Genomic DNA, 22,707 nt, shown 5'->3' with positions numbered 1-22,707 from the left:
GGCATCCACATCCTCCGCATCTTGTCTTGGTTGGAGATGGCGGGGCTCAATGCTGTGTGACTCCCAAAAATAGTCTGAATATGAGCTCCGTTCCAACGAATTTCAGGGTCGAATAATAAGGACTCAATATACGGAATCAAATCTCTCAAATGTGGATGTGTTCCAATCTCTCCACTGGGGTTTTACTTTGATTGCGCAGGGTCTTTGGGTTTTTGCTCCCGAGGGATCGTCGGTCGCATACATGTACATACTAACCCCACCCTTCAGGCCTCCAGATTGATTCGCTCTCGTTATCCCATGAATGGATGATTAGCAGATCTGTTCACATCTATGCCATTTTGGGGATAACACTGACACCACACACGCGGCCCTCCACAAAAGACTCAGATCACGAACCTGGACCCTGTTGACTGGATCTCTTTGGATCCCACTGAACCCAACTGCTTTACTAAAATCCTATACTGAATGCCTACCTACGAAGGGCCACAAGTTTTTTCATTTAAACACGATTGCCGATCTGTTTCGCGAAGGCCAATTGTTGTGTTCCCTCCTCCACATGTTCTCATGTACAATGTAGCTGCCCTAGCCTGCTGCATGATATGGTGAATTTCTAAATTTTATGGCGCACGCTTCCACCAATTATTTTCCGGTCACTACTTGATGATGGTTCCAAGGTTAATACCCCCGCAGCCACTAATCTTTTTGTCGCAGCACTAGTGCTAAAATTAAGTACGGCTACCGGTCTTCACTATCGTCTCCATGTGGGAGAAATATATCTGCTGATTCGTCATTTTTTCCAACAAGCAGTCGAAATATTGAAGCGAGTCGCAAACAAAAAGTTAATGTAACCAATACAAACTTTATAAAGGGACAAATGCGGCACGGAGATCAACACGGCCACCGGGGGCTATCCCGACGGGTTTCACGATCATGATGGCCCGCCAGGGCTCCGACGATACATGGCTGCCGCTATCCTGTACGGATCCCGACTATACTATATAATCCGACCGATAAATTCAAGTTGTCAAGATTAATCACCCCCACGAATATTGAAGACATTTTATACCGTATACTATTTACCACGAAAACAGATCTTCGACATGGGTAGTTTCACCCTGCACCTCCTGGTTGTAGCTTACCTTTATCCCCCGGTCGTTTTCAAACTCCGGGTTTAAAGTCTGAACGCGGGCCGCCATGCCAATATCCGCGGGCACGTAGACAGTCCCAGGCTCTATTTTGGCCGAAAATTCTTCAATAGCTATAGTGTGCTTTGCCATTCGGCCTGCCAACTCGGAATCCCACAGTCCCTCGCGACGTTGGCAGAATATCAACATATTTAGGGCGCGGTAGCGTATACCGGAGTCTCGACACCGTGTCACACACATATAAAGTGGAGTGACAATGCCCAAGGAGAGAGAAAATATAGAAGAGACTGGTTTGATGGGTTTGGGGCGAAGAGGTGGGAGGGAGGCTGAACGGTGGTTATTGACGGCCGATGGTAATGATGCGGTGCGTTGGCTTTGGCATGTATCGATCGTCACTGAAGAGGAGGGAGGGAAGAATGTTGATGGGATATCAAGCATTTTCTCGGCGAGGGTCACCATTGTTTCGAAATGGGCCGTATGGGCATCCCAGGCGAGCTCTGTGAATGGCCAGTCGATCTGAACTAAAAAATTGACCAAAGTTCTCCAAATCTTAAGTATCATGATCTTGGTGTCTCTCTCTTGGTCCGGGAGCTCGAAGGGCGATTGTCTTCGTAACCAATCGTCAAAAGCCGCCATCCACAAATTTAGGGATTCGGATATCTGGGTACGTTCTTTCTCTGAATACCAATCGTGTGCTAACTCATCGGACGATGTACTAGTACTTTTTGACAGCTCTTCTAAGCTTTCACAGAAAGCTTCGAAACGTGTGAACCGGTTGTAGGCCAACTGGAGTGATGTGATAAGCTCATCAAGGCTGGAGGCTCGTTGAGGTATGCCATAGTTCAAATTATGAGATGATAACATACATGGCCGTAGTTCCACTGCTAGCGACCTCTCTCCTTGTATCTCAAGCAATTGATTGTCGATTATAGTAAACAGAATGGCTATTGTTTCGGGTGGCATATACATATGTGATGAGGGATCCGATATCATTTGCTGTTGCTTAATAATCTTGAGTCCAGCAATTGCATGCTGAAAAGCCGACCTGTAGTGTTCCTGAAGACAGTCGAAGCAGAAAAACAAAATGCAGGCTATCAAAAACGTGTCGTTTGTTTGAGGCGAGGTATGAGGCTGAATATTTACCAACTGCTTGATAGCTTTGTTGTATTGAAACAAGGTGAATCGAGTGTTATCCCAAGGCGGGCTGGATACATGCTGATCGAACATAAAAGAGCGATGCAATGATCCGATTGCGATCGCCATTGTTCCTATTATAGGCTCATGGTGAGCGGCTCGAAGAAGAAAAGAGCCAATATTTGCACCGAAGCACTCTGTGGTATGAAGTTGAAAAAATTCCAGAGATCGATATTCGGCTTCTTGCACTAAGTCTGTAGATTGAGAGACTTGCCACATGCGAATCGGTCGCTGAATATGTGGGACATGTTGTACGATACGCAAGTCTTTCGTTCCGACCCCTGGTCTGGGGCTTGGAATCCTAGAGCCCGGATATTCACAGGTCCTGCCAGTCGACGAACATTTATCGCATATAGGCTTTTCTTCGTCGCATTTGACCCGGCGGATTCTGTTCCATGATCGACATTAGTATCTGATTAAAGGAAGCTGCTAGGTAACGGCAGGGGAGAGGGTTGTATGTGGGAATGGGATGTGGGGACTCACTTGCAGGTAATGCAACCATTGCGGGATCGGCCTTTAGAGATTCTGCGATTGGCCCCGAGCATATTGGTCTGAACCTTCGAGAATGGACCTCTTTATTAGCATCATCAAATACCCACGAAATTTCTTCGCGATGCCATAAGAGTCTGTCAGATTGAGCCGCAGTGGAAAACACCGCCCCTTCAGCCCTGCAAACTAGGACGAATTCGATTAGCGTAACCGAGTCAGCACTATTGAGTGGTTTAAAGCTCGACGCCATGTCTGTATTTTGAAGAAGCCTAAATAAGCCAAAAAAATAGTGTCAGAAGTATCCAGTCACAGGATACTAGGATCAATTTACCACAATCCTTTGACAGTAGCGTGTTTCTAAAACGAGCAGCAAGGCATAATCAAACTGTCTTTGTGTTCATTTGCGAGCGTGGTGGGGGCCGAAGTATAGGGGGCATTCTGGATATGGAGACCTTCGGGGCTCCGAAAGAAACTTGGCATAGTCGAGGCTAAATGAATCGGTGAATATAAATACAACAGTGTCATATTGAATTGAGTAGTTTCTTTGAAATCATTTCCCGGAGCAATTTCAAATCACAAACCTTTCTATAATCATTCCACTTCTTCTCCATGTTCATCAAATCCACTTTTCTCGGAACGTTAGCGTTCATTTCGACATGTGAGGCAGTTCCCCAATACAAGCCCTCACATGTCGACTTGGAGCATCGTCCGGGGCCAAATATCAAATCAAAATACGATGTTGACACAATCACGGAGGCAAACGTAAGGCATTTCTTCAACCACCTGCAGGTTCCTTGCTGACGATAAACCCAGCGTTTTTGGTTTGGTAGTTTCGACGTCGGCAACTCAAAGAATCTGAGCCTTCTAATCGACACTGGGTCCAGTGACCTGATTGTGAATCCTGGATTTTATCGTCCAGGCCCCGGGTCTGTCAATACCCACAAAAATTTCACCATCTCCTACGGCTCTACTCAAAGTGATGGCTCAGGAACGGGAACTGTATGTACCATAAATAATACACATTTAAGGTGAAACTCACTGACCATTGTAATACATTTATCTAGGTCACCGGCCAGCTATACAATGACACAGTGAAGTTTGGTTCGATGACTGCTCACCAAACTGTGGGCACGGCGAACGCAAGTCCCGATGGAACGAGTTTGGTTCCCAGACAGGGAATTATTGGATTCGCAGGGCTCGAAGAATCATCATTCCATGGAGCCCTCCCTTTCTTTCACTCCATATGTGCCCAAGGAAAGGTGGATGCTTGTCGATTCGGTATTTCTTTGGGAGACAATGGGAAGGGTACTCAGGTCCTCGGACAATTGGATAAGAGCCTGTTTAAGGGAGATCTCACAACTAGCTCCATCATCCAGGAATGGGCTTTGTGGACCGATATCGCTCTTGAAAATAAGATAATACTGAAGAATGCACTTGTTGAACTGGATACTGGAACAGCTACCATTCTCGGGTAAGTTTCAATTATTTGTTACCCATCAATCGCCATACTGATATAGGAACAGACCTGTCGATGACGTCGTGAAAATATTCAAAGCTGCTTCTATCCAGTATAATGTTCAGGAGTCTGAGTCTGCCGGAACCACTGTCACTGGATACTTCCCTTGCGATCAGCCTCCTCAGCTGGGACTCTCAATTCCATCCCGCAACAATGCCACTGAGGCTACGAAGAAGAATTCACGTCTCGTCAGCCATAAGAGCTCCATTTTCAACATCAAGCCGGACCAGTGGATTGCAGCGGATAATGGAAACAACAATTGTACAGCGATTGTTTCAGGAACCGATGCGATGCCATTGTCTAATCTTTGGGTTGTCGGTCAACGTAGGTTTTCTTCTCCTCTCGACTTTTGCGTTCATCTTTGGTACTAAAAAGATTTCACAGCCTTCTTCCACGGAATTTATGTTGACCACAACATTCACGATGGTACTTTGGGATTTGCACCTGCTCGGGTCTAGATGTGCAATGCGACAATCCGACCAAAGATTAGTCGAGTTAACGATCACCAATTTGACATTTTGAAGGCTTAAGCTTTGTTAAAATAAGGCTCCTACTACCTACGGAACTAAATAGTCGCTCAGTGCACCTCGAGGGCTATAGTATGTATCATAACTGTTTATATCCTAGTACCTGAACGTTTAAAGCTGAATGTTGCATATGCATGAAGTTGCTATCGGCATTTGAAGAGATGCTACATTCAAGTTTCTGTTTATCTATAGTAATAGCCCTGGGTGTATTACGTACTAGATATTTCTATATCTGTAAATAGTGTTCTTCGAAATTCATAATTAACCGCAAAGCTTTTTATTACTTCCTCCAATGCTTGAAATATAAAATGATTTACCATGATTTCATGTCTGAGGTTGAAGTTGGAGTTAATACTAGTAGGAACTCGGATTATATGAAGAATGGTATCAGATCCAAGCGAGATATAGATAGCTCAAGCAAATATGAAAATCCCAGAACTCCAATAATACAATCTAAAAACACAGAAATTTTCAGTTACTGCAATCGCTGGATATACCCTTCCTTTTTCATCAAATCCGCTGTCCACTCCTCCAACCTCTCCGCAAGCTTCTCATCTTTCGCGGCGCGGCTCATCCATGGGGCCTCCATCCATCTGTGATGAATTTCAAGATAAGCACCACTCTGCTCTGCCTTCATATCTTGACTGGCCACACCGAACACGCTAGTCCACGCTCCCTTATCACCAGTCATGAATCCGCCCAAGGCCCGAATTAGCGAGAAAAAATAATTCATCTTCGACCCCGACTCCTTCACGGCCGTGCCAAGATTTGTCTCGACTATACCCGGATGCACGGATGAAGACCAGATCTCACCATTTCCGTTTGTCGCACTTTTAGACCCAGGGCCGTAAATATTGTGCAAAGTTATTGTGTGCAAGATATTGGCGAGCTTGCTTTGTCCATATCGCTCCCACGGTCCGTCGTTTTTGAGAGTTGTATCTTCAAAATTGATACCGGATTTCGGTGCGCCCCAGTGGCCCGATGAACTCATGTTGACGATGCGTACGCCGCCCGGGGAAAGTGTTTTGGAAGTTTCCAGCATGAGAGGAAGGAGGTAATCTGTGAAAGTCCAGTGTGCAAGGTAATTGGTTTGCCATTGGGCCTCGTGGCCGTCTTTGCCTACTTCGAAGGGCGTGGCCATTATGCCTGCGTTGTTGACCAGGCCGTGTAGGGCTGTTTCTAGGGTGAGAAAACGCTTGGCAGCCGAGACGACACTGGCAAGGTTCATGTGATCGACTTGTAGAAGATCGATATTAGCTGCAGGATGTATTTCCTTGATGCTGGAGATCGCTGATGTGCCCTTATCGACGGATCGGGCGCATAGATAAACGTGCGCTCCATGCTCTGCCAACCGGGCTACGGTATGGTAACCCCTATAGATTGAAGAGATCAGTGATCACGGGCTTTGAATTGGAGTCTGAGGAAACTTGAAACTTACATGCCAGAATTTCCGCCGGTGACTATGAACACTTTGCCCTTGAGGTCAGGGAGCGTATCTGGATGGAAAGTCATGTCGACTGAAGTAATATATGGGTTCTGAATATGCAGAAGCTGATGATCGAATATAGGATAATCGTTTGAATTGACTGTGCTTGATTGTATGAGAACCTGAAATGAAGCGCAGGGCTTCTACCATATTTATATTCAACAATACCGGGCCTTGAATGATTTTTCACTGTATGTGAGCATCAGACATGGTGAGCAGGTTGCATGAGGATCCACTGGTCCTATTGAAGGATGGGCCAATGGAAAGCAGCTGAATGGAGCTGTGAGCAGCCCGCATGAAGGGTGGGGCCGAGTTCCTTCTTTCACAGGCGTTATACCATTGGGCAACTAAACCATTTACTTTTTCATCTGATAGAACTTATCGCTATCTTAAAACTGTATGTTCTCTTGTGATCAATTGATTCTGTTCTTCATCATTCCTTCAAATGAAAATAAAGATTGACTGCGATCGACGGAGAACTCATGCAATCCATGCTAAGAGTGGACCCTTGGGACTCTCAACCGAATTGGAGGTTCTTGCAAGTGCATTCCTTTGGTTCCAGCATTCATTCTGTAAATTGGCGGAAGAGTTTTACTAATCCCCGGCGTTAACTAACTAAGGGTGGATTTTGGAGCCTTGTAATCTTTCAACCCCGCTTTGGGATGTGAGCAGGCTGCATGACGCTAGGCCTGTTAAGGTTAAAGACCTCAGTATTAGCCAATAGAATCACGTTGCGCTGCTGGTTTATGTGGGGCTATCTTGAGCCTCGACCGCGGAAATAGGAGGCTTAGCACACTCCCGAGCCAGATCAATGTTACCGCCCATTATTGTGAGCAGGTCGCATGAACCGTGACCACTTTAGCCACTCCCAATGAACCCACAAAATTCATTACCGATATGTCCATAGCCATCATCTATAAGCATCATGGCCAATACCTATCAGTCTACAGATCCAACACCGGGACAAATTCAACTCGCGTCGATGCCGCAGTTGGCCGAGGTGGGTACTCGCCCGCTTTCAATAATAAGACTATGCACCTTGCTCACTGCGTGTAGGCGATAAACAAGGAAGATGACTGGACAGGTATCAAAGATGCCGCAGCCCGCAGAAGAGCACAGACTAGACTCAACACAAGGGCATACCGTAAGTAAAATCTTATTTTCTCTTCGATCCAACCAAAAGTCAGGGATGGTCCGATAGACAAGTACAAGATCATCGAAAGTAACAACATAGTAGGCAAACGCAAGGCACTAGCGAAAAAAGCCGAAGGATTCAATGACACAGCCGGCACACTGGTCAAATCAGAAGCGCTAGTGGAGTGCTGGGACATTGAGAAGCAATCCATCTCTGTCGTCCCAGCAGCCCGTGCGAAGAAATTATACAATGCGAGAAATCCCTTGCTACGGGAAGTCTCTTCAAAGGAGCGATATAGGGGCTTTATCTTTCCTCTCTGCCCAGATCACCTTATAACGCTTCTTCAATTCAACGCCCTTCGCGCCATGGCAGCCAATAGCAGTCTAGTCAGAGGAAAGGTCGTTACACCACTTGACTGCGAGGAGGAACTTATTCATCTCACACCCTATCCTACTAATCCGGAACGACTACCTCTAGCCCTTTTACCCACAACCCTTCAACAAACAGTGCCACATGGCAACTGGATCGATATGTGGCCGAGTCCTGAAGGACGAGATCGCCTGATCCGGGCCAGTGGCACCTATGACGAAGAAGATCTATGGGAGGACTGTTTCGGTGGGCTGTATGAAGGGTTCCCCGATGATGAGGTCATGCGGCGCGGCATGATCGCTTGGTCTCCACCCTGGGATATAACAGGATGGGAGATGTCCGAAGGATTTCTGGAGAAGTGGGGATGGTTGATTGCTGGAATACCAGGAGTATTGGAGGCAACGAATAAGTGGCGGATGAAAAGAGGCGAGGAGCCGTTGAATTTAGAATTCTGCACATCACGTATAGTGCCTATATAAAGAGGCCCCCCTCTCTTCTCATAGCGCATAACGATATTGTTTGTCCTCCTTATCGGTTATATCATTTCTTGGCAACCCATTATGATCAAGTTCAACATCTTGAGCCCCCTCGTAAGTACCAGAATTGACCAGTAAGTCACGAGCCTTGTTATCGCGTATGCATAAAATACGATAGACAATAATAGACACGAACAACAGGCACCATGTCACAATTGATGTGATCACCCCCTCGGCATAGCGTGGCGACTTCGTCCAAAGCTGTGGGCTTCCTATACAACCGGCACAGTATCCAATAAAGAACATTGTATTGACGATAGCTCGCTTTGTGTTGCCTTTGATATTTGATGCGAACAATGATAGCAAAATGGACATTACAGCTGTTATACAAGAAGACTTGCATGGAAATGTTAGCGCGATTACCTCTTCCAGATATCGGTACCCGGGAAACTCACGAGCCATGATGCCACAATCAATCCCCATTCAGCACTCAACGTGAGTTTGAACAGAAATACAGTTCCAATGAGAGGCGGGATAATCAATGCCAAAGCAACAAAGTTTCGTTGTCGTGGAAATAGAAAGACCAGGAAGGTTCCAATCCATAACAGCAAAATTTGAAGCGCTCCAGAAGGTGCCGTGTAAAGAACCGTTTGGAGCTTGGTATATCCAATAGACTCAATTACAAGAGACGCGAAAGTAAGCACCGGTGACTGCATGGTGACCAGAACACCAAACCAGAAGACGGTCCAGGCTTTGGGGTCGAACAAGGCTTCCTTCAGTTGCATCATAGAGAATGCAGTCTTATCACCTCCTTCCCGGTCACTGGCAAGACGTAATGACAAGACTTGTTTCTCTCTTTCATTCAGAAACCAAGCGTCATTTGGACCATTTGGCATTAATACGAAGAATCCAATTCCAGCCACAACGGTCATTGCTCCGCATATAAGAAACAAAACTCGCCACGGCTGAATTGTGATCAATGTGTTCTTGCCTATGCCATACATTATCAAACAGCCAAACACCTGTGCCAATCCATTCATAGTAATCCATAAAGCAGTTCGGGTAGTATGTTCTTTCTTGCGATACCAGATACTTGTGATTGTCACAAAAGCTGGCGATACAGCACCTTCACTAAATCCGAGAAGAAATCTCACGGCAGCGAATCCAGCAAAGTTTTTCGGTGCTGCGAGGCACATACAGATGACTCCCCATATTATGCTTCAGCCGGTGTTAGTGATATTTCAGCAGTGAATCAGTGGGAAGTTCAATGCTAACTTGGAGTACCAAGGGAAACGTACACAGTAGTACCAACGAACTTGGTCAGAGGAAGTCGACTCATGAGATAAATAAATGGCCATTCAGAAACGAGCTGGCCAACATAAAATATAGAAGTGCACCATGAGTATTCTGAGCTGGTCATATTTAGATCTTCCATTAGCCCGAACACTGCAGCATAACTCAGACTTTGTTTATCGAGGTATTGTAGGAAGAAAACGAAGCACATCTGCCAGAAAGAGGGGTTAATCATCGGTGATAGGTTTAGAAGCAAGAGATAGAAATCTTCCTCACAAATGGTAGTATAACCATGTCAATCTTTCGCAACACTGCTCTTTCCTCTGAAAGGGTGTACGTCTCTGATTCTGTGACAATGCCTTCGCTTTGCGGATGCTTTCCATCTTTGATATATCCTGGATTATCATCGTCTTTAGTAGGCATCGAGGGAGCAGCAAGCTGGCGTTTTCGGTGGCTTTTAATTCAATTAAGCCGTATTGGCCGGGGGATTCAATAGATTGTAGATTGAAGTTTTGATATGAAAGCAGAGTGATCACTTGATGATCAAAGGTAGAATTGTCTGTCGAAGAAAAATAGTAAACACGGTAGACTGGGCTCCTTGCCGACTCCTCCCCAGGTGATCAACCTATCTTCAGACTAATATGGCAAGGATCAGCCAGCGCAGTTGATAACACAAGCGGGGATGCTCGGTCGGGTGGCCAAACATCGGCAATCTCTCCGCGCAATCAACAACTTCAAAACTTGGAAAGATAGCCTATTCTGAGATAACGATCATCGAACTCGTACTTCAAGTCGGTCGCAACTTACATGCAGTCTCATCAAGACAAACCCTGATTTACCGGTTCAACACCCATTGATACGCCGCCAGCCATGCCCGACTCGGACAACACCGCAGTGCCAGGCTCAGATATAAAGCCTTGGGCCCGTCCGGAGCCACAAGGATATTTGTTCAAGAATGCCAACGTGGTCGATGTAAAAGTTGGGAAAATAATTGAAAACAGCATTGTCATTACTCGACAGGGAAAAATTCAATCTGTTTCTTCCTCCTTTCCAGAGCCCCTTCCGGCCGATCTCACGGTCATCGACTGTGACGGTCGCTATCTTTGTCCTGGCTTGTTCGACGCGCACGTACATCTGTGTGCTGTACCTGGATTCAGTGACCTTTCAAAAGCATTCGGAAACCCAAACGATGTTCACTTGTTACGACAACCTTATACTGCAGCCCAGATGCTGCATCGAGGTTTCACCAACATTCGTGATTGTGGCGGGGCACAGCTCGCTCTGAAACAAGCCATCGACGAGGGAGTTTTTCCTGGTCCTCGGATATTTATCTCTGGACATGCCCTTTCTCAGTTTGGCGGACATGGCGATCTTCGATCAGCACATGATAACACTGGCTGCTGCGGTGGCACTCACAACAACAACCATCTTGGCCGTATGTGCAATGGGGTTCCCGAGTGCATGGCAGCAGTACGCGAGGAGATCCGCTGCGGAGCTGATTTCATTAAAATAATGGGCTCGGGTGGTGTCGCCAGTCCGACCGACCGTCTAGAACACCTTCAGTTCACTGATTCCGAGATTCAAGCCATGGTCGAATGTGCGAATAATGCTGGCACATTCGTTACTGCGCACGCTTACACGGTCAAGGCTATTCGGCATTGTATCGACAATGGAGTCAAAGGAATTGAACATGGGAATTTTGTGGATCCACCAACAGCCAAGATGATGGCTCATAAGGGGGTTTATCTCACCCCGACTTTGATTGCATATGCACAAATGGCATCTGAGCGCTGGAAGGGATATTTGCCACCAGAGTCGCAGTCTAAGAATTCACAGGTTCTCAAGTCTGGTTTGGAAGCTTTGAAGGTTGCTTCTGAGGCCGGAGTCACTATGTGCTATGGATCTGACCTGCTGGGTCCACTGGGCTCTGCACAAACACAAGAATTTGCTTTACGGTCAGAGGTTTTGAAGCCAATAGAGATTTTGCGCAGCGCGACTATCAATCCTGCCAAGATGATGGGCTGTGAAGATTCCATTGGTCAAATTAAAGAGGGCTTTCACGCTGATGTGGTTGTTCTCTCCAAAAACCCCCTCAAAGATGTGACTATTTTTGATCAACCCGAAGAACATGTACTGGCTGTTATGAAGGAAGGCCGTGTCTACAAGAGTCGGTGGTCGACACTTGCGGAAGACTCTGAGATACCTGTTAGGGTCAAGTATAATTGAGATGTGCTCAGTGTATTGCGTGGGAGTTAGTTGATGGTGTCAGAAGTCATTGGGGAAGCACATAGCTAGGTGGGGGGAAATGCATGCATCGCGGTTCTGAATACATATCAATCAATGCGGATTTTTACGAATTTCACGCTCTTTTAAGCGTAAGCTCTCTGGCAGGACTCTTGCTCCGCAATATTGGACATATCCAAAAATTCAGACATAATAGCCTGTATCGGTGGGCTTCTGCAAAACCTGCCAATAAGATACTTCTATGTACATCAAAAAGACTCTTCAGTCTCTTAGCCTCTATCAAAGTAGTATGAGTGGGCGCGCGTGAGAATTATTTTAACTCGGTTCCCCTTTTATATCTGAGCCTTAATGATGTCGGCTGCGCGCTCAGCAACCGCGTATATGGTGCTTTGCAAATGGCCGCAAACCTGGAATGGGATCACCGACGCATCGACGACACGAACGTTGGAAGTTCCATAGACCTTCAAAGAAGTGTCTACAACACCACCAATCTCCTTAGGCATCATGCCCGCAGTAGTGATCGGGTGGAAGTTTGATCGGACTATGTAAACGTTAGTATGACGTGGTAATCTAAAGATAAAAGGAGGAGAAGGAAAGAAAAAGCACATACAGCTAGACTTAAGGAATGAAGACCATCCCTCATCGTTAGCATTCGCAGACACAGTTGAGAGACCAGGGCTTGTCTCAGCACCTGCCATATCGGCAAACGGCTCGGTCTTGAACAATTTACGGATAAATCGAGCTGACTCAACCTGGGCATGGAAATCGAAATCCAACATGAAGTACTTCGGGTCAATGGCCGCTGGGGCAGTTGGGTCGGCAGATGAGATGTGAATGTTGCCACGGGAGAATGGAACCGATCCCCAGTACTCAGAATCGTAAGTAAAACCAGATGGCTCAAGCAGAATTTCTGCCACAGGGATACCGGATTTGAAGATCAAGTCCCACTGGACTTTGAAGAAACGCTCAATATCAGCGGCCCGAGTAACATTACCATTGGCTGATGCAACCTGAGCTGCGTAAGCAGGAAGCTTGCGGAGAAGCTGAGCACCAATGGTAGTTGCGTTTGTAAAAAGTTCTTCAGCTGAGGGGTATGCGACGTAGGAGGCAGCCTTGGTGTAGTTTTTCTTGGAGTTGTAGGCGAGTCCGTTGTTCATTTGATCTTGGAGGTTCTCACCAACAGTTGGCAGGTTGATCTTGGTCTCAATGCCGTGCTTAGAGAGAATACTGTATGAATGTCAGCATCTAAGGCTCTTGGTAAATAAGCGATTCTCCTACTTACTCGGGATTTCCAACTCCAGAGAGCTCGAGGAGAAGTGGAGACTTGAGTGCACCCGCTGCAAGAATCACTTCACGCGACGCCTTGACAACTGCAGTTGTGCCGTTGGAGAAAGTAACCTCTACGCCCTCTGCGGTCACATTGGTACCATTCTTCCAAACAAGCTTGTTGACATTAGAATTAAGCCAAACGTGAAGGTTGGTTCGGTTCTGGTAAGGGTAGTAGTATGCTCGGGCAGCATCCTCACGAATGTTGAGTTCTGAGTTCACGGTCTTGGGGTATACCGAATAGCCGACCATCTGTCCGCCATTAGGATCCTTGTTGTATGGCACAGGAACCGACATATCTTGGTAAGTAGTGTTCACTACCTGAGCAAGACCGTCGTTCAATTGTGTCGAGGTCCAGCCCACCTTCAGAGGGCCATCGTACCCATGGTAAGCTGGGTCATAGGCGACACCGCTTCCTTCCAAGAATGCATAATCGGTTGGAACCTGAAACTGCTCCCCCTTGCGATAGTAAGGGAACAAGTTCTCCCAATTCCAGCCCTCATTTCCAATCCTCTCCCATGCATCGATCTGACTTATCTGGGCACGAAGATAGACCATTCCGTTGATGGTAGAGGTTCCTCCCAGCGCTTTTCCAGCCCGTACTGTTTGCTTGGTTCCTCCACCCCATTCTTGCTTGACTGTTTCGTATGCCCAATCAATATCAGTACCAAAGGCATTTCCATATCCGGCGGTATCGGTGACATTGGGATTGTTGTACACTGAGCCACCAGCTTCAATGACAAGAACATTCACTTTTTCAAGCTCAGATAGTCGATTGGCTACAACCAAGCCACTGGTTCCACCTCCAACTACAATATAGTCATAGGTAGTCTCGGAGTTGCGTGAAGCATGGGGAACTGCAGCTGCCAAAGGCAGGAGAGCTAGACTTAACAAACTTCTCATAGTGAATGACAAGGTATGGGAAACGAAGTAATGAATAAAGTTCGACGTGCCAATTTCTCACCGAAGGCGATACATTTATAACCTTACATACCAGGGTACATCTTTCTGGCCCGAAAGACTTGCTTCATGACTAACTGACACTGATTTCTGTCACCCATTACAAATGATTCTTCAGCCCCTTGGCGTTGCTGATCTGTTACATTTGAAGAGAAAGTTCTCTTCGTTGATCCACTTATATTCCGTCATTGTAGCCGAAACATGAGCCTTTGCAACACTTTCGGCATACCGAGACCGAGTTTAATCGCTCGGTCGGTCATATATCCGGCTGACAAACTGCTTACGCTAATTAAAAGGTTGGAACTTAGATAACCCCGGGTCTCTGACCGGGGCCATTTGTATGTCAGCCAGAGGAACAAGCTATCCTGAGTAGATCTGGGTAAGGAGCATACACTAGATGAATGCTTCTCATTTGATTTCTCTTTCCATATTGGTCCAATGGATGGGGATCTCGGTGGAGAGTCTCATCAGGGCCCTCAAGCTGGTTCGGCCATAGATGGCTCATATACTGATCCTGGCCGAGGATCCCGGCCTACTGTACACATGAAGTTCGGCTTGCAGGGTCGCCGATCGGGCCAAACGGGGAAGGCGATCAATGAGCGCAATGTTCGCAATATGTGACTGGCTATTAGACATGAGTGACGGTGGAGAAACGGCTTGAGAAATTCACCGACAAGGAGAATGAGACCCACTTCTCTCAAACAAGATGGCGTGCCAAGGGACCCTGATGCTACACATAGACCGTATTGGGTAAATGTACAAATAGAAGAGAACAAATGTCATCTTTCTTTCTTTTTTTTTTGTTTACTTTTATTATTATTATTATTTCCAGTCCTGTTTGACTCGGTCACTTGCACATATTTCTATAATCTGCCGAATTGCCCCTGAGCCATTTGATAAGATCCTGCATCCCGGGAAAAAATCAAGAAGTGGGCCGCGGAAGTGAACTTTAATGGGTGCCAACTTTTACCAGGAGGATTCCAGATCATTCCGAGTGGCCTTATGCTCGAGTGGAGGCAACTTCTTTTCGTTGTCTCAATTACGTACGGGGCACTTTTTACGCATTAATCTTTCATTTGAAACTCTCGGCACCCAATCCTTCCTTCGTACATGGGGAATACATAGTGAAGGCAGAATTTCCATCAAATATCCAAAGAAATGTCAGCGAGGATTGAGATGTTTACTTATATATGTTCATCAGTTTAAATGAAGAGTCGGATCGATTTCGAGTGAAAGCGCAGCTAGGCAGATAATAACATCATAATTCATACACATTTGAAATAAGTTGAGCGCACATGGTATCTAGGCCGAATCCTCATGATCATAATTCCGAGGCTCAGACGTTCACCTCCTAGAACAGGTACTAGTGTGTATCGAGGACTTGAAGGTCATGTACATAACTGCCTCGATCATCATAATGTATCCTGAAATTCAAACTTCAACACCATCTGAAATAGTTACCCAAGTTCCAATATGCACCATAACTATCAAGGTGGAACTTATTCGACTTCTTAACAAGATTGATTGAATATCTGCATCATCGTATCAAAACTAACTGATGTCTCTTCAGAATCTTGATGTTGTTCAAATGTTATGCTGGCGCCAATCAGTCATGAAGTCTCTGTGATTGCTTAGTCTCGCCGTTTGAATATTTCGACACCTTTCCTGTCTCCACAGATTGTTGATAATATTGATACGTTGATGTAAGGCAGAGGAAGGGAGATTTTGGCATCGGATATTGTATGAGAAGCCTGGAGTCTGTTAACTATGGAGCAAGACCTCACGGGTGCTATTTATACGTACCAACTGTTGGCCTGGGGTATCTTGGGCGAGGGCTCGACGAGCAATCAAAAGACCAATTTTCGTGTCAAACATGTTGCTTCTTGTCTGTGAATGTCATGTCCAGTCTTCCTGGGAGATTGGGATTTATTAATACAATTGACGCGCTAGCTCAAATATTGATTTCCCCATGATTATGATAGCGGGCATGCGCACTCCTGCTTGATTCTCGGCCCTCTCGGCAGTTCATCACATTGCAATACATCATCATGCGGGGGTACCATGTAGATACCTTGTAACTTGGGATATTCGCGCAGTAGATCTTGATGATCAATTCCATTAACTGCCGAATGTGGGTACGGCTCAAAACCAAAACTTATTTGCCGACCAATATTCCGTGTCTCTTCCCGCTTGCTCAAGATAATCTGATAAGATGGACGATCGGATCCGCTTTCTCCCGTGGCGCAGGTCTTAACCGTTGACAACAAGCGATCCTACTACTTTGGGAACGATTGAAGTCTTGATCCGTTTAAACTCTGTCCGTGTCTGATCCATTCCACTTTTGCACCTTGGCCAAAACACGAGAATTGTCGCATGATGCCTACGCTGGGGACCCGTGTCTCCACTCGGCCACGAAGCGTCATAGAAAAAGAAAGAAATATTCTCGGCCAGCGCGCGTGCAAGCTCGAGTCGTGTTTCAACTTTAGAATTAGTGACGTCTGTTTCTCAAATAGCCCCCTGCCCCTCGTCCAGTTTGTTGAAATATTGCTTTGCGTCTGTCGGTCTTTGAGTTCGCCCACAAGCGCAAAAAATGACTATCGTGAAATTAAGCAACGACGACGGCGCCCACTATGAAAAAAAGTCCGTGACTTGTACAGATATTTTGATCATTGGGACTGGTCCCGCTGGTGCCTCTTTGGCATGTTTTCTCGCTTCTTATGGTAGATTAGTTCAATTTCATTGTTCCATGCTTTGCAACCTAACTAAAACCTAGGTATCCGCGGATTAATGGTCAGTGCATCGCCAACAAATGCAGACACTCCAAGAGCACACATCACAAACATGGCTGCTATGGGTAAGTCATAGCTTGAAACGGTGAAAGTTTATTCGCTAACGAAGCCCAGAGTGTCTCCGAGACATCGGGCTTGACGTTGAATGCAACCGACTCGCGACCAGTGGCATGAACATGATGCATACAAGATGGGCATACAGCATGGCTGGAGAGGAATATGCACGTATTCATTCGTGGGGGCATGATCCCAAGCGTAAGGTGCGTTGAAACTTGAGCCCATTCTTGAAAGATTATCTTGCTAAAAGATTGACAGGGTGACTACGAGACGGCCAGTCCTTGCGACCCAGTCGACCTCCCCCAAACCCTCCTTGAGCCCATCCTCGTCCGACACGCTACTCTCAATGGTTTCAGTTGCCGATTTGACACTACCTTTGTCAGCTGTTCGCAAGATAACGAGGGGATAACCTCCATTCTTCGCGACAACATTACAGGGTCAGAATACAAGATTCGCTCGAAGTACCTCTTTGGTGCAGATGGTGCTCGAAGCGAGGTCTTTCGACAAGCCGGACTTGAGTTAAATGTCAGTCCCGACCAGGGATTAGCTTATAATGTTCACCTTAAGGCCGACCTATCGAGATACATGCAATACCGCACAGGAAATCTTCACTGGCTGTTACAACCAGATAGGGAGCATCCTCTCTTTGGTTGGGCTTGCATTGCTCGTATGGTAAAGCCTTGGGATGAATGGTTATTCATCGTTCTTCCGGAGCGTGGAAAAGAACTCGACTTTGAGCCTACAAATGAGCAGTGGCTCGGTCGGATGAAAGAATTTATTGGTGATGACTCGATTGACACCGAGATCTTGGGTGTATCGAAATGGCGTATTAATGATGTTGTGGCAGAGACTTTTTCCAATGGTCGAGTGTAAGTATTGTTGTGTTCGAAGTTTGTCTCTGGGACTATGGCTGACTTAGATCCAGATTTTGTCTCGGCGATGCAGTTCACCGGCACCCTCCTTCCAATGGACTCGGATCCAATACATGTATTCAGGATGCATATAATCTGGCGTGGAAAGTTGCACACGTGCTTAAAGGCAAGTCTCCTTCAAAACAGAAGCATCCCTATCATTGCCATCTCAATTTGACTAACATAATATCTTAGGCCAAGCATCCCCTTCTATCCTCGAAACATACTCCACAGAACGCCAGCCTGTTGGCCGAGGAGTGGTCACGCGGGCCAACTCATCATTCCGCCACCATGGCCCCGTCTGGGAAGCACTCGGCGTAACACTGCCTACAACTGAGCTCAGAATCGGAGCACTTAATGAATTAACCCATTCTACTTCCGATGGTCGCGCACGTCGAGCTGCTCTTCAAGCTGCGATCGAAGAAACAGAGCACGAATATCACGCTCTCGGCACAGAGATGGGTCAATTTTATCAAAGTACTGCCGTATATACTGTTGACGAATCTTCCTCCTTCTATTCTCCTGAGGTGGTCGCCGAAGATCTCGATCTTACATTGATCCGAAGCACCTACCCCGGATGCCGCATGCCTCACGTCTGGTTGAATAACGCTGTTCCTATTAAGCGAATCTCGACTATTGATCTGGCGGGGCATGGTAGTTTTGCCTTATTGACCGGAATCGGAGGCAAGGCTTGGAAGGAAGCAGCATCTCAGGTTGGCAAGCAGCTCGGTGTATCCATCAACGCTTATTCTATCGGCTTCCGTCAGGACTTCGAAGATGTCTATTTTGATTGGGCACGGGTTCGCAATGTAGATGAGACTGGATGTGTTCTTGTTCGCCCTGATCGCTTTGTTTCTTGGAGATGCAATAAAATCCCGGATGACGAGAGACAGTGTGTTGAGAAATTGCGAGAGGTTATGCTGAGTATTCTTGGGCGTTCCTAGAAACTGGTCTTTAGACCTGCAAAATGACAGTTGCAACAAGTGTTTTAAATACGAAATTTAGAGGGGTAGTAAGGCAATGCGATGGATGTAACTTTTCTTGTTAGCTACCTGTTTGTTTCAGCGAGTGTTCGATGTGCTGTTAACTGCGCTAGTACAGGAAGCGCCCACATTTGTGACTAGTATCTGTGGTTACAAGTCTCCATTAGTCCTCCATTTCTTCCCCTGGAAGTAAATTATCCATAAAACGGAAGAAGAAATAATCCAGAAGCCACAGAGAATACTCCCCAGTCCGCCGAACCCGATAGAAGCAATCGCAGGGTTAATAGCAGCAGTGATCCCCGCAGCTGGAAGACACTTGAAGATCGCCATTGCTCCTCTTGCCGTTCCCGGTGTGTATGCCCTAAGGTCCATGATAAGTGCAGAAATAGTACTCACCGCACCTGCAATTGCATTTCCGAGAAAAAACAAAAGAACCAGGGGGCACGCAATATGGACATTGCTAACCACCGCCTAGGCGTATGCAGCTGTAAAGGCGGTAACTAGATAAACCGCCGGAATTGCAATGTCTAACCGGATTCTTTCCAATGGTAGTGTTTTAACTTTTGAGATGTTCCTTGGTTTGTTGATTGGGCTGTACATTTATGCCACCCTTCCGGCTAAGGCGTCTGAAGTTCCAATCGGCGAGTGAACCCACGCTCCAGCGGGCTGCAATGGCTCCAAATGCCCACGGAATATAGCATAGGCCTACCTGTAAGGGATCAAGATGATATTTCTCTCCAAGTACCTTAGGTAAACTGACTTCAATAATGAACTGTCCCCAACACATTGAGGACCAACAGAATATAAGCAGGCCCGTCTGTTTGTTAAAAAGAAATTTGAAACAATCAAATATCCCCGGGGGTGAAGAAAATATCGTTCGAGTCTCAAAGTCTGCGGCTGCTGGTACATTGTGATATAAAGAGGCCTGTTGCAAGCTGGAGCAGGTATGCTCCCATTGCCAACAGCTGCACGACACGTCTCCCGAAGGAAAACTGTAATCAAGACGATTACCATCATGGCGCATATGGCTAGAAACCAAAAGACACTTTGCCATCCTAAGGCCTTTGTTAAAGCACCCCTAATAATTGTAGATGTGCCAATTGTGCTTCCCATGGTCATGTATGCCATGTACTTCCCTCGTTGTGAGCGAGGAACAATATCGACCACTAGTGCGACTTCAGGCGCGAATGCGCCAGAGCTTCCAATGATCTGTATGCGCCGCAAAGCCATGAGTGCCGCAAAGTTATTTTGGCGGGCCAACCCAATGCTGGTTATCATCAATATGAGCATACATATGAGCAGTATAGGCCTTCTCTCACTCCGGTCGGAAAAGCTCCCCGTGACGTGATAAAGGAGCTACACCTTGCATAATCTCCAGTGATACGGTCAGATAAATTTTCATACTATATTGCTGTGCAATAATCATTCACTTACCATATAAACGACTATTATCAAATACATCATGGAGAATGGAATGTTGAGATCTTTCGATATAGAATGGAGCGCTGGGTAATAAACCGTATTCGCGAAAAAAGCACTACCATTGACTGTCGATACGATGAGAATTGCTGCTATTAGTGCTCTCTCAAATAGCACAGTATAAGGCTTTTTCGCTGGTTCATGACTCAAAGTTTGACTGGCGCTTGTCTCGTATGGCAGTTTCTTTGGTGTGGTATCTTGTTTGGATCCATTTTCTTTCTCTGTCGATGTATGGCTCATCGCGATGACGTATCAGCGACCGTGGGCTTTGTAAATAAGTTCCAATACATAGCATCTCAGCCCTGTAGTGGACATCCAGAACTCTTCATCGAACAGGTGGATCTGAAATAGGAATTGATTGGTGTATCGCAAACCACAAAGCTGGAAGATCATTGCTGCGATATTGTACGGGATCTTTTCTTCCCTTGGCTTTATAGGGACGAACCGGGCAGGCATATCCATACCATCCCTTGCACTTCGTGTATTCTTCAAGTTGGTTCCCGAGCGCGAGCTTTCCCCCCATCCGTCCATTGATGTTCATCGGGATCAACCGATATTATGAAAGGCAAAGCAAACGCGACTGTCATCATGATGTTGCTCCACGGAGGTCCTGGTACAGGGAAGACACCCACAGCAGAATATGTGGCAGAGTTGACCAAAAAGCCACGTTATCGTGTAACATGCGGCGATATTGGTACAAATGCAGATGAAGTAGCGAATCTGTCTCTCATATTGGCACCATGTGGGGTTGTGCTGTCCTTCTTGATGAAGCCGATGTATTCTCGGAAGAAGGTCGGGAGACTGACCTTCAGCGAAATGCACTAGTCTCAGTATTTCTCCGTGTCCTAGAATACTATGACGGGATATTAATTCTGATGTCTAACCGAATTGGAACTTTTCAAGTTGACGGTGCTTTCAAATTCCGAGTCCAGCTAGCAGTCCACTACCCTACACTGGACGTCAAGGAGCGTTATGCGATTTGGGTCGAATTCAAGTTTCATAAACGGCTTGCGATCAGAACCCAATCTCGATATTGGCGACCTGAAGACCAACGTTGATATCCTCGCTGCGGTAGAGTTAAAACGGTCGTCAAATCAGAAATACAGTGCGAACCTCGTTACAAGTGGCCAATTTCAGAGGCGAGACTCTGAAATATCAACAAGTTGACCCTTTACTAAAGGGTTGTCGATGAGTTTGAAACGCATATCAATATGACTCGCGGCTGTTCGAGTTGGATTGGGTCCAGGGTCAACAATTACGGCTAGAATGATTAAGCAAACCTCTTTATAAAATATTATGAGTCAATTATTTTGTAATAGTTTCCTATACGCCCCCTTCTCGCCTGTACAAAGTGTCGAATTTCCCTCGTGTATACGGGCTTAAGCAATTTCCCAAAATGGAAAGCACAAAATTGTGCAGAGGAAGCCATCACTGAAACTCTACGTCTTTCGCCCAAGTAAATGTCATCCATAGAAAAAGGAAAAAGGGGGGAAAAAGACGCGGAAACCATAACGCCACCAGGTGGCCGAGCCCAACCGGTGAAAAGAAGCAAGCCATGGCATAGAGTTTCCCAAGTTAATTAAGATTTCTTAGTGCGGGCAACTCGGATCCGAGCACAAAGTGAACCAGACTCGTATCGCGGAAATCAATCAAATCAATCAAATCAATCAAATCAATCAAATCAATCAAATCAATCAAATCAATCATATCGATCCATCAGATAATCCATATCAATCAGATAATCGTACGATATTCAATCTTCGCAGATGGCGCTTCCGGAGGCAGAAAGAAAAATCCATAGCACACCGGCCCCTTATTTCAGCTTGATTTGAAATCAATTGCCGACGGTGAATCATTCTGTCTTGCCTGCATATTTCTGCGTCAGTAGCGGGTGCGGGGATGGAGACAGCGAGATTGGGTTTGTTCTTGAAAAAAAAAGAGAGAGAGAGAGAGAAATTCCACTTGATGCGCGCGAACCTTCTTCGCCGCGGGATTTCAACATATTTGGGCCCCTTCTTTGCTGATCACTGATTACTGGGGTTGTTTAGAGTCAGTGCACATATTCTATTGTGTTGCTTTGCTTTTTCTAGTTGTTTCATTTTGTAACTCAGGATAATTAAAAACGCTTCACGCGTCCATGGAAGATCGACCGCCCACGTGAAGGGATTGGGAAACGGTTGATCAAATACGAGACCCCCCTCTCTCTCTCGGACCCACCAGTCACGCACTAGTAATTTGCATACAGAGAGCATCGCAGCCATGGAATGATCAGTAGCGACCTTATCAATCGTTCCAGCTCCCACCTTTGAAACTTTAAGTCACCTTTTT

General features: G+C 46.2%; 14 protein-coding genes across 14 annotated transcripts; 7 read left to right on the top strand and 7 right to left on the bottom strand.

The window, feature by feature from the left end:
• Window positions 1–1,076: 1,076 nt before the first annotated feature.
• N7478_004652 (uncharacterized protein) lies at window positions 1,077–2,408 on the bottom strand (the record flags this gene model as incomplete). Its single annotated transcript, XM_056920866.1, has 1 exon — window positions 1,077–2,408. The coding sequence occupies one exon, from the start codon at window positions 2,406–2,408 to the stop codon at window positions 1,077–1,079; it is 1,332 nt and encodes a 443-aa protein (XP_056778903.1).
• A 119-nt stretch (window positions 2,409–2,527) lies between these two features.
• N7478_004651 (uncharacterized protein) lies at window positions 2,528–2,841 on the bottom strand (the record flags this gene model as incomplete). The annotated part of the gene is made up of 2 exons (XM_056920865.1): window positions 2,528–2,751; window positions 2,823–2,841. The coding sequence occupies 2 exons, from the start codon at window positions 2,839–2,841 to the stop codon at window positions 2,528–2,530; spliced, it is 243 nt and encodes an 80-aa protein (XP_056778902.1).
• A 596-nt stretch (window positions 2,842–3,437) lies between these two features.
• Window positions 3,438–4,802, top strand: N7478_004650 (pepsin-like aspartic protease; the record flags this gene model as incomplete). The annotated part of the gene is made up of 5 exons (XM_056920864.1): window positions 3,438–3,590; window positions 3,642–3,827; window positions 3,893–4,299; window positions 4,352–4,668; window positions 4,729–4,802. The coding sequence occupies 5 exons, from the start codon at window positions 3,438–3,440 to the stop codon at window positions 4,800–4,802; spliced, it is 1,137 nt and encodes a 378-aa protein (XP_056778901.1).
• Window positions 4,803–5,346: 544 nt separating this feature from the next.
• N7478_004649 (uncharacterized protein) lies at window positions 5,347–6,383 on the bottom strand (the record flags this gene model as incomplete). Its single annotated transcript, XM_056920863.1, has 2 exons — window positions 5,347–6,244; window positions 6,310–6,383. 2 exons carry the CDS (start codon window positions 6,381–6,383, stop codon window positions 5,347–5,349), a joined length of 972 nt encoding a protein of 323 aa, XP_056778900.1.
• Window positions 6,384–7,282: 899 nt separating this feature from the next.
• On the top strand, window positions 7,283–8,340 carry N7478_004648 (uncharacterized protein; the record flags this gene model as incomplete). Its single annotated transcript, XM_056920862.1, has 3 exons — window positions 7,283–7,357; window positions 7,414–7,501; window positions 7,559–8,340. 3 exons carry the CDS (start codon window positions 7,283–7,285, stop codon window positions 8,338–8,340), a joined length of 945 nt encoding a protein of 314 aa, XP_056778899.1.
• An 18-nt stretch (window positions 8,341–8,358) lies between these two features.
• N7478_004647 (MFS general substrate transporter) lies at window positions 8,359–8,712 on the bottom strand (the record flags this gene model as incomplete). The annotated part of the gene is made up of 1 exon (XM_056920861.1): window positions 8,359–8,712. The coding sequence occupies one exon, from the start codon at window positions 8,710–8,712 to the stop codon at window positions 8,359–8,361; it is 354 nt and encodes a 117-aa protein (XP_056778898.1).
• Window positions 8,713–8,756: 44 nt separating this feature from the next.
• On the bottom strand, window positions 8,757–9,757 carry N7478_004646 (uncharacterized protein; the record flags this gene model as incomplete). The annotated part of the gene is made up of 2 exons (XM_056920860.1): window positions 8,757–9,555; window positions 9,636–9,757. 2 exons carry the CDS (start codon window positions 9,755–9,757, stop codon window positions 8,757–8,759), a joined length of 921 nt encoding a protein of 306 aa, XP_056778897.1.
• A 743-nt stretch (window positions 9,758–10,500) lies between these two features.
• N7478_004645 (metal-dependent hydrolase family protein) lies at window positions 10,501–11,856 on the top strand (the record flags this gene model as incomplete). Its single annotated transcript, XM_056920859.1, has 1 exon — window positions 10,501–11,856. One exon carries the CDS (start codon window positions 10,501–10,503, stop codon window positions 11,854–11,856), a length of 1,356 nt encoding a protein of 451 aa, XP_056778896.1.
• A 350-nt stretch (window positions 11,857–12,206) lies between these two features.
• On the bottom strand, window positions 12,207–14,103 carry N7478_004644 (GMC family oxidoreductase; the record flags this gene model as incomplete). The annotated part of the gene is made up of 3 exons (XM_056920858.1): window positions 12,207–12,415; window positions 12,485–13,101; window positions 13,157–14,103. The coding sequence occupies 3 exons, from the start codon at window positions 14,101–14,103 to the stop codon at window positions 12,207–12,209; spliced, it is 1,773 nt and encodes a 590-aa protein (XP_056778895.1).
• A 495-nt stretch (window positions 14,104–14,598) lies between these two features.
• N7478_004643 (uncharacterized protein) lies at window positions 14,599–14,781 on the top strand (the record flags this gene model as incomplete). Its single annotated transcript, XM_056920857.1, has 1 exon — window positions 14,599–14,781. The coding sequence occupies one exon, from the start codon at window positions 14,599–14,601 to the stop codon at window positions 14,779–14,781; it is 183 nt and encodes a 60-aa protein (XP_056778894.1).
• A 1,010-nt stretch (window positions 14,782–15,791) lies between these two features.
• On the bottom strand, window positions 15,792–16,035 carry N7478_004642 (uncharacterized protein; the record flags this gene model as incomplete). The annotated part of the gene is made up of 2 exons (XM_056920856.1): window positions 15,792–15,911; window positions 15,964–16,035. 2 exons carry the CDS (start codon window positions 16,033–16,035, stop codon window positions 15,792–15,794), a joined length of 192 nt encoding a protein of 63 aa, XP_056778893.1.
• Window positions 16,036–16,750: 715 nt separating this feature from the next.
• On the top strand, window positions 16,751–18,861 carry N7478_004641 (uncharacterized protein; the record flags this gene model as incomplete). Its single annotated transcript, XM_056920855.1, has 6 exons — window positions 16,751–16,880; window positions 16,934–17,014; window positions 17,064–17,209; window positions 17,265–17,875; window positions 17,932–17,993; window positions 18,113–18,861. The coding sequence occupies 6 exons, from the start codon at window positions 16,751–16,753 to the stop codon at window positions 18,859–18,861; spliced, it is 1,779 nt and encodes a 592-aa protein (XP_056778892.1).
• A 1,054-nt stretch (window positions 18,862–19,915) lies between these two features.
• Window positions 19,916–20,248, top strand: N7478_004640 (uncharacterized protein; the record flags this gene model as incomplete). The annotated part of the gene is made up of 1 exon (XM_056920854.1): window positions 19,916–20,248. One exon carries the CDS (start codon window positions 19,916–19,918, stop codon window positions 20,246–20,248), a length of 333 nt encoding a protein of 110 aa, XP_056778891.1.
• Window positions 20,249–21,119: 871 nt separating this feature from the next.
• N7478_004639 (uncharacterized protein) lies at window positions 21,120–21,437 on the top strand (the record flags this gene model as incomplete). The annotated part of the gene is made up of 1 exon (XM_056920853.1): window positions 21,120–21,437. The coding sequence occupies one exon, from the start codon at window positions 21,120–21,122 to the stop codon at window positions 21,435–21,437; it is 318 nt and encodes a 105-aa protein (XP_056778890.1).
• Between the last annotated feature and the right edge of the window lie 1,270 nt (window positions 21,438–22,707).

Source organism: Penicillium angulare (genome assembly GCF_028827245.1).
Source record: "Penicillium angulare strain IBT 27051 chromosome Unknown utg000004l_segment0_segment0, whole genome shotgun sequence".
Taxonomy (NCBI): Eukaryota; Fungi; Ascomycota; class Eurotiomycetes; order Eurotiales; family Aspergillaceae; genus Penicillium; species Penicillium angulare.
The sequence above is the reverse complement of the archived record's forward strand: the minus strand, read 5'-3'. Positions and strand labels throughout refer to the sequence as shown.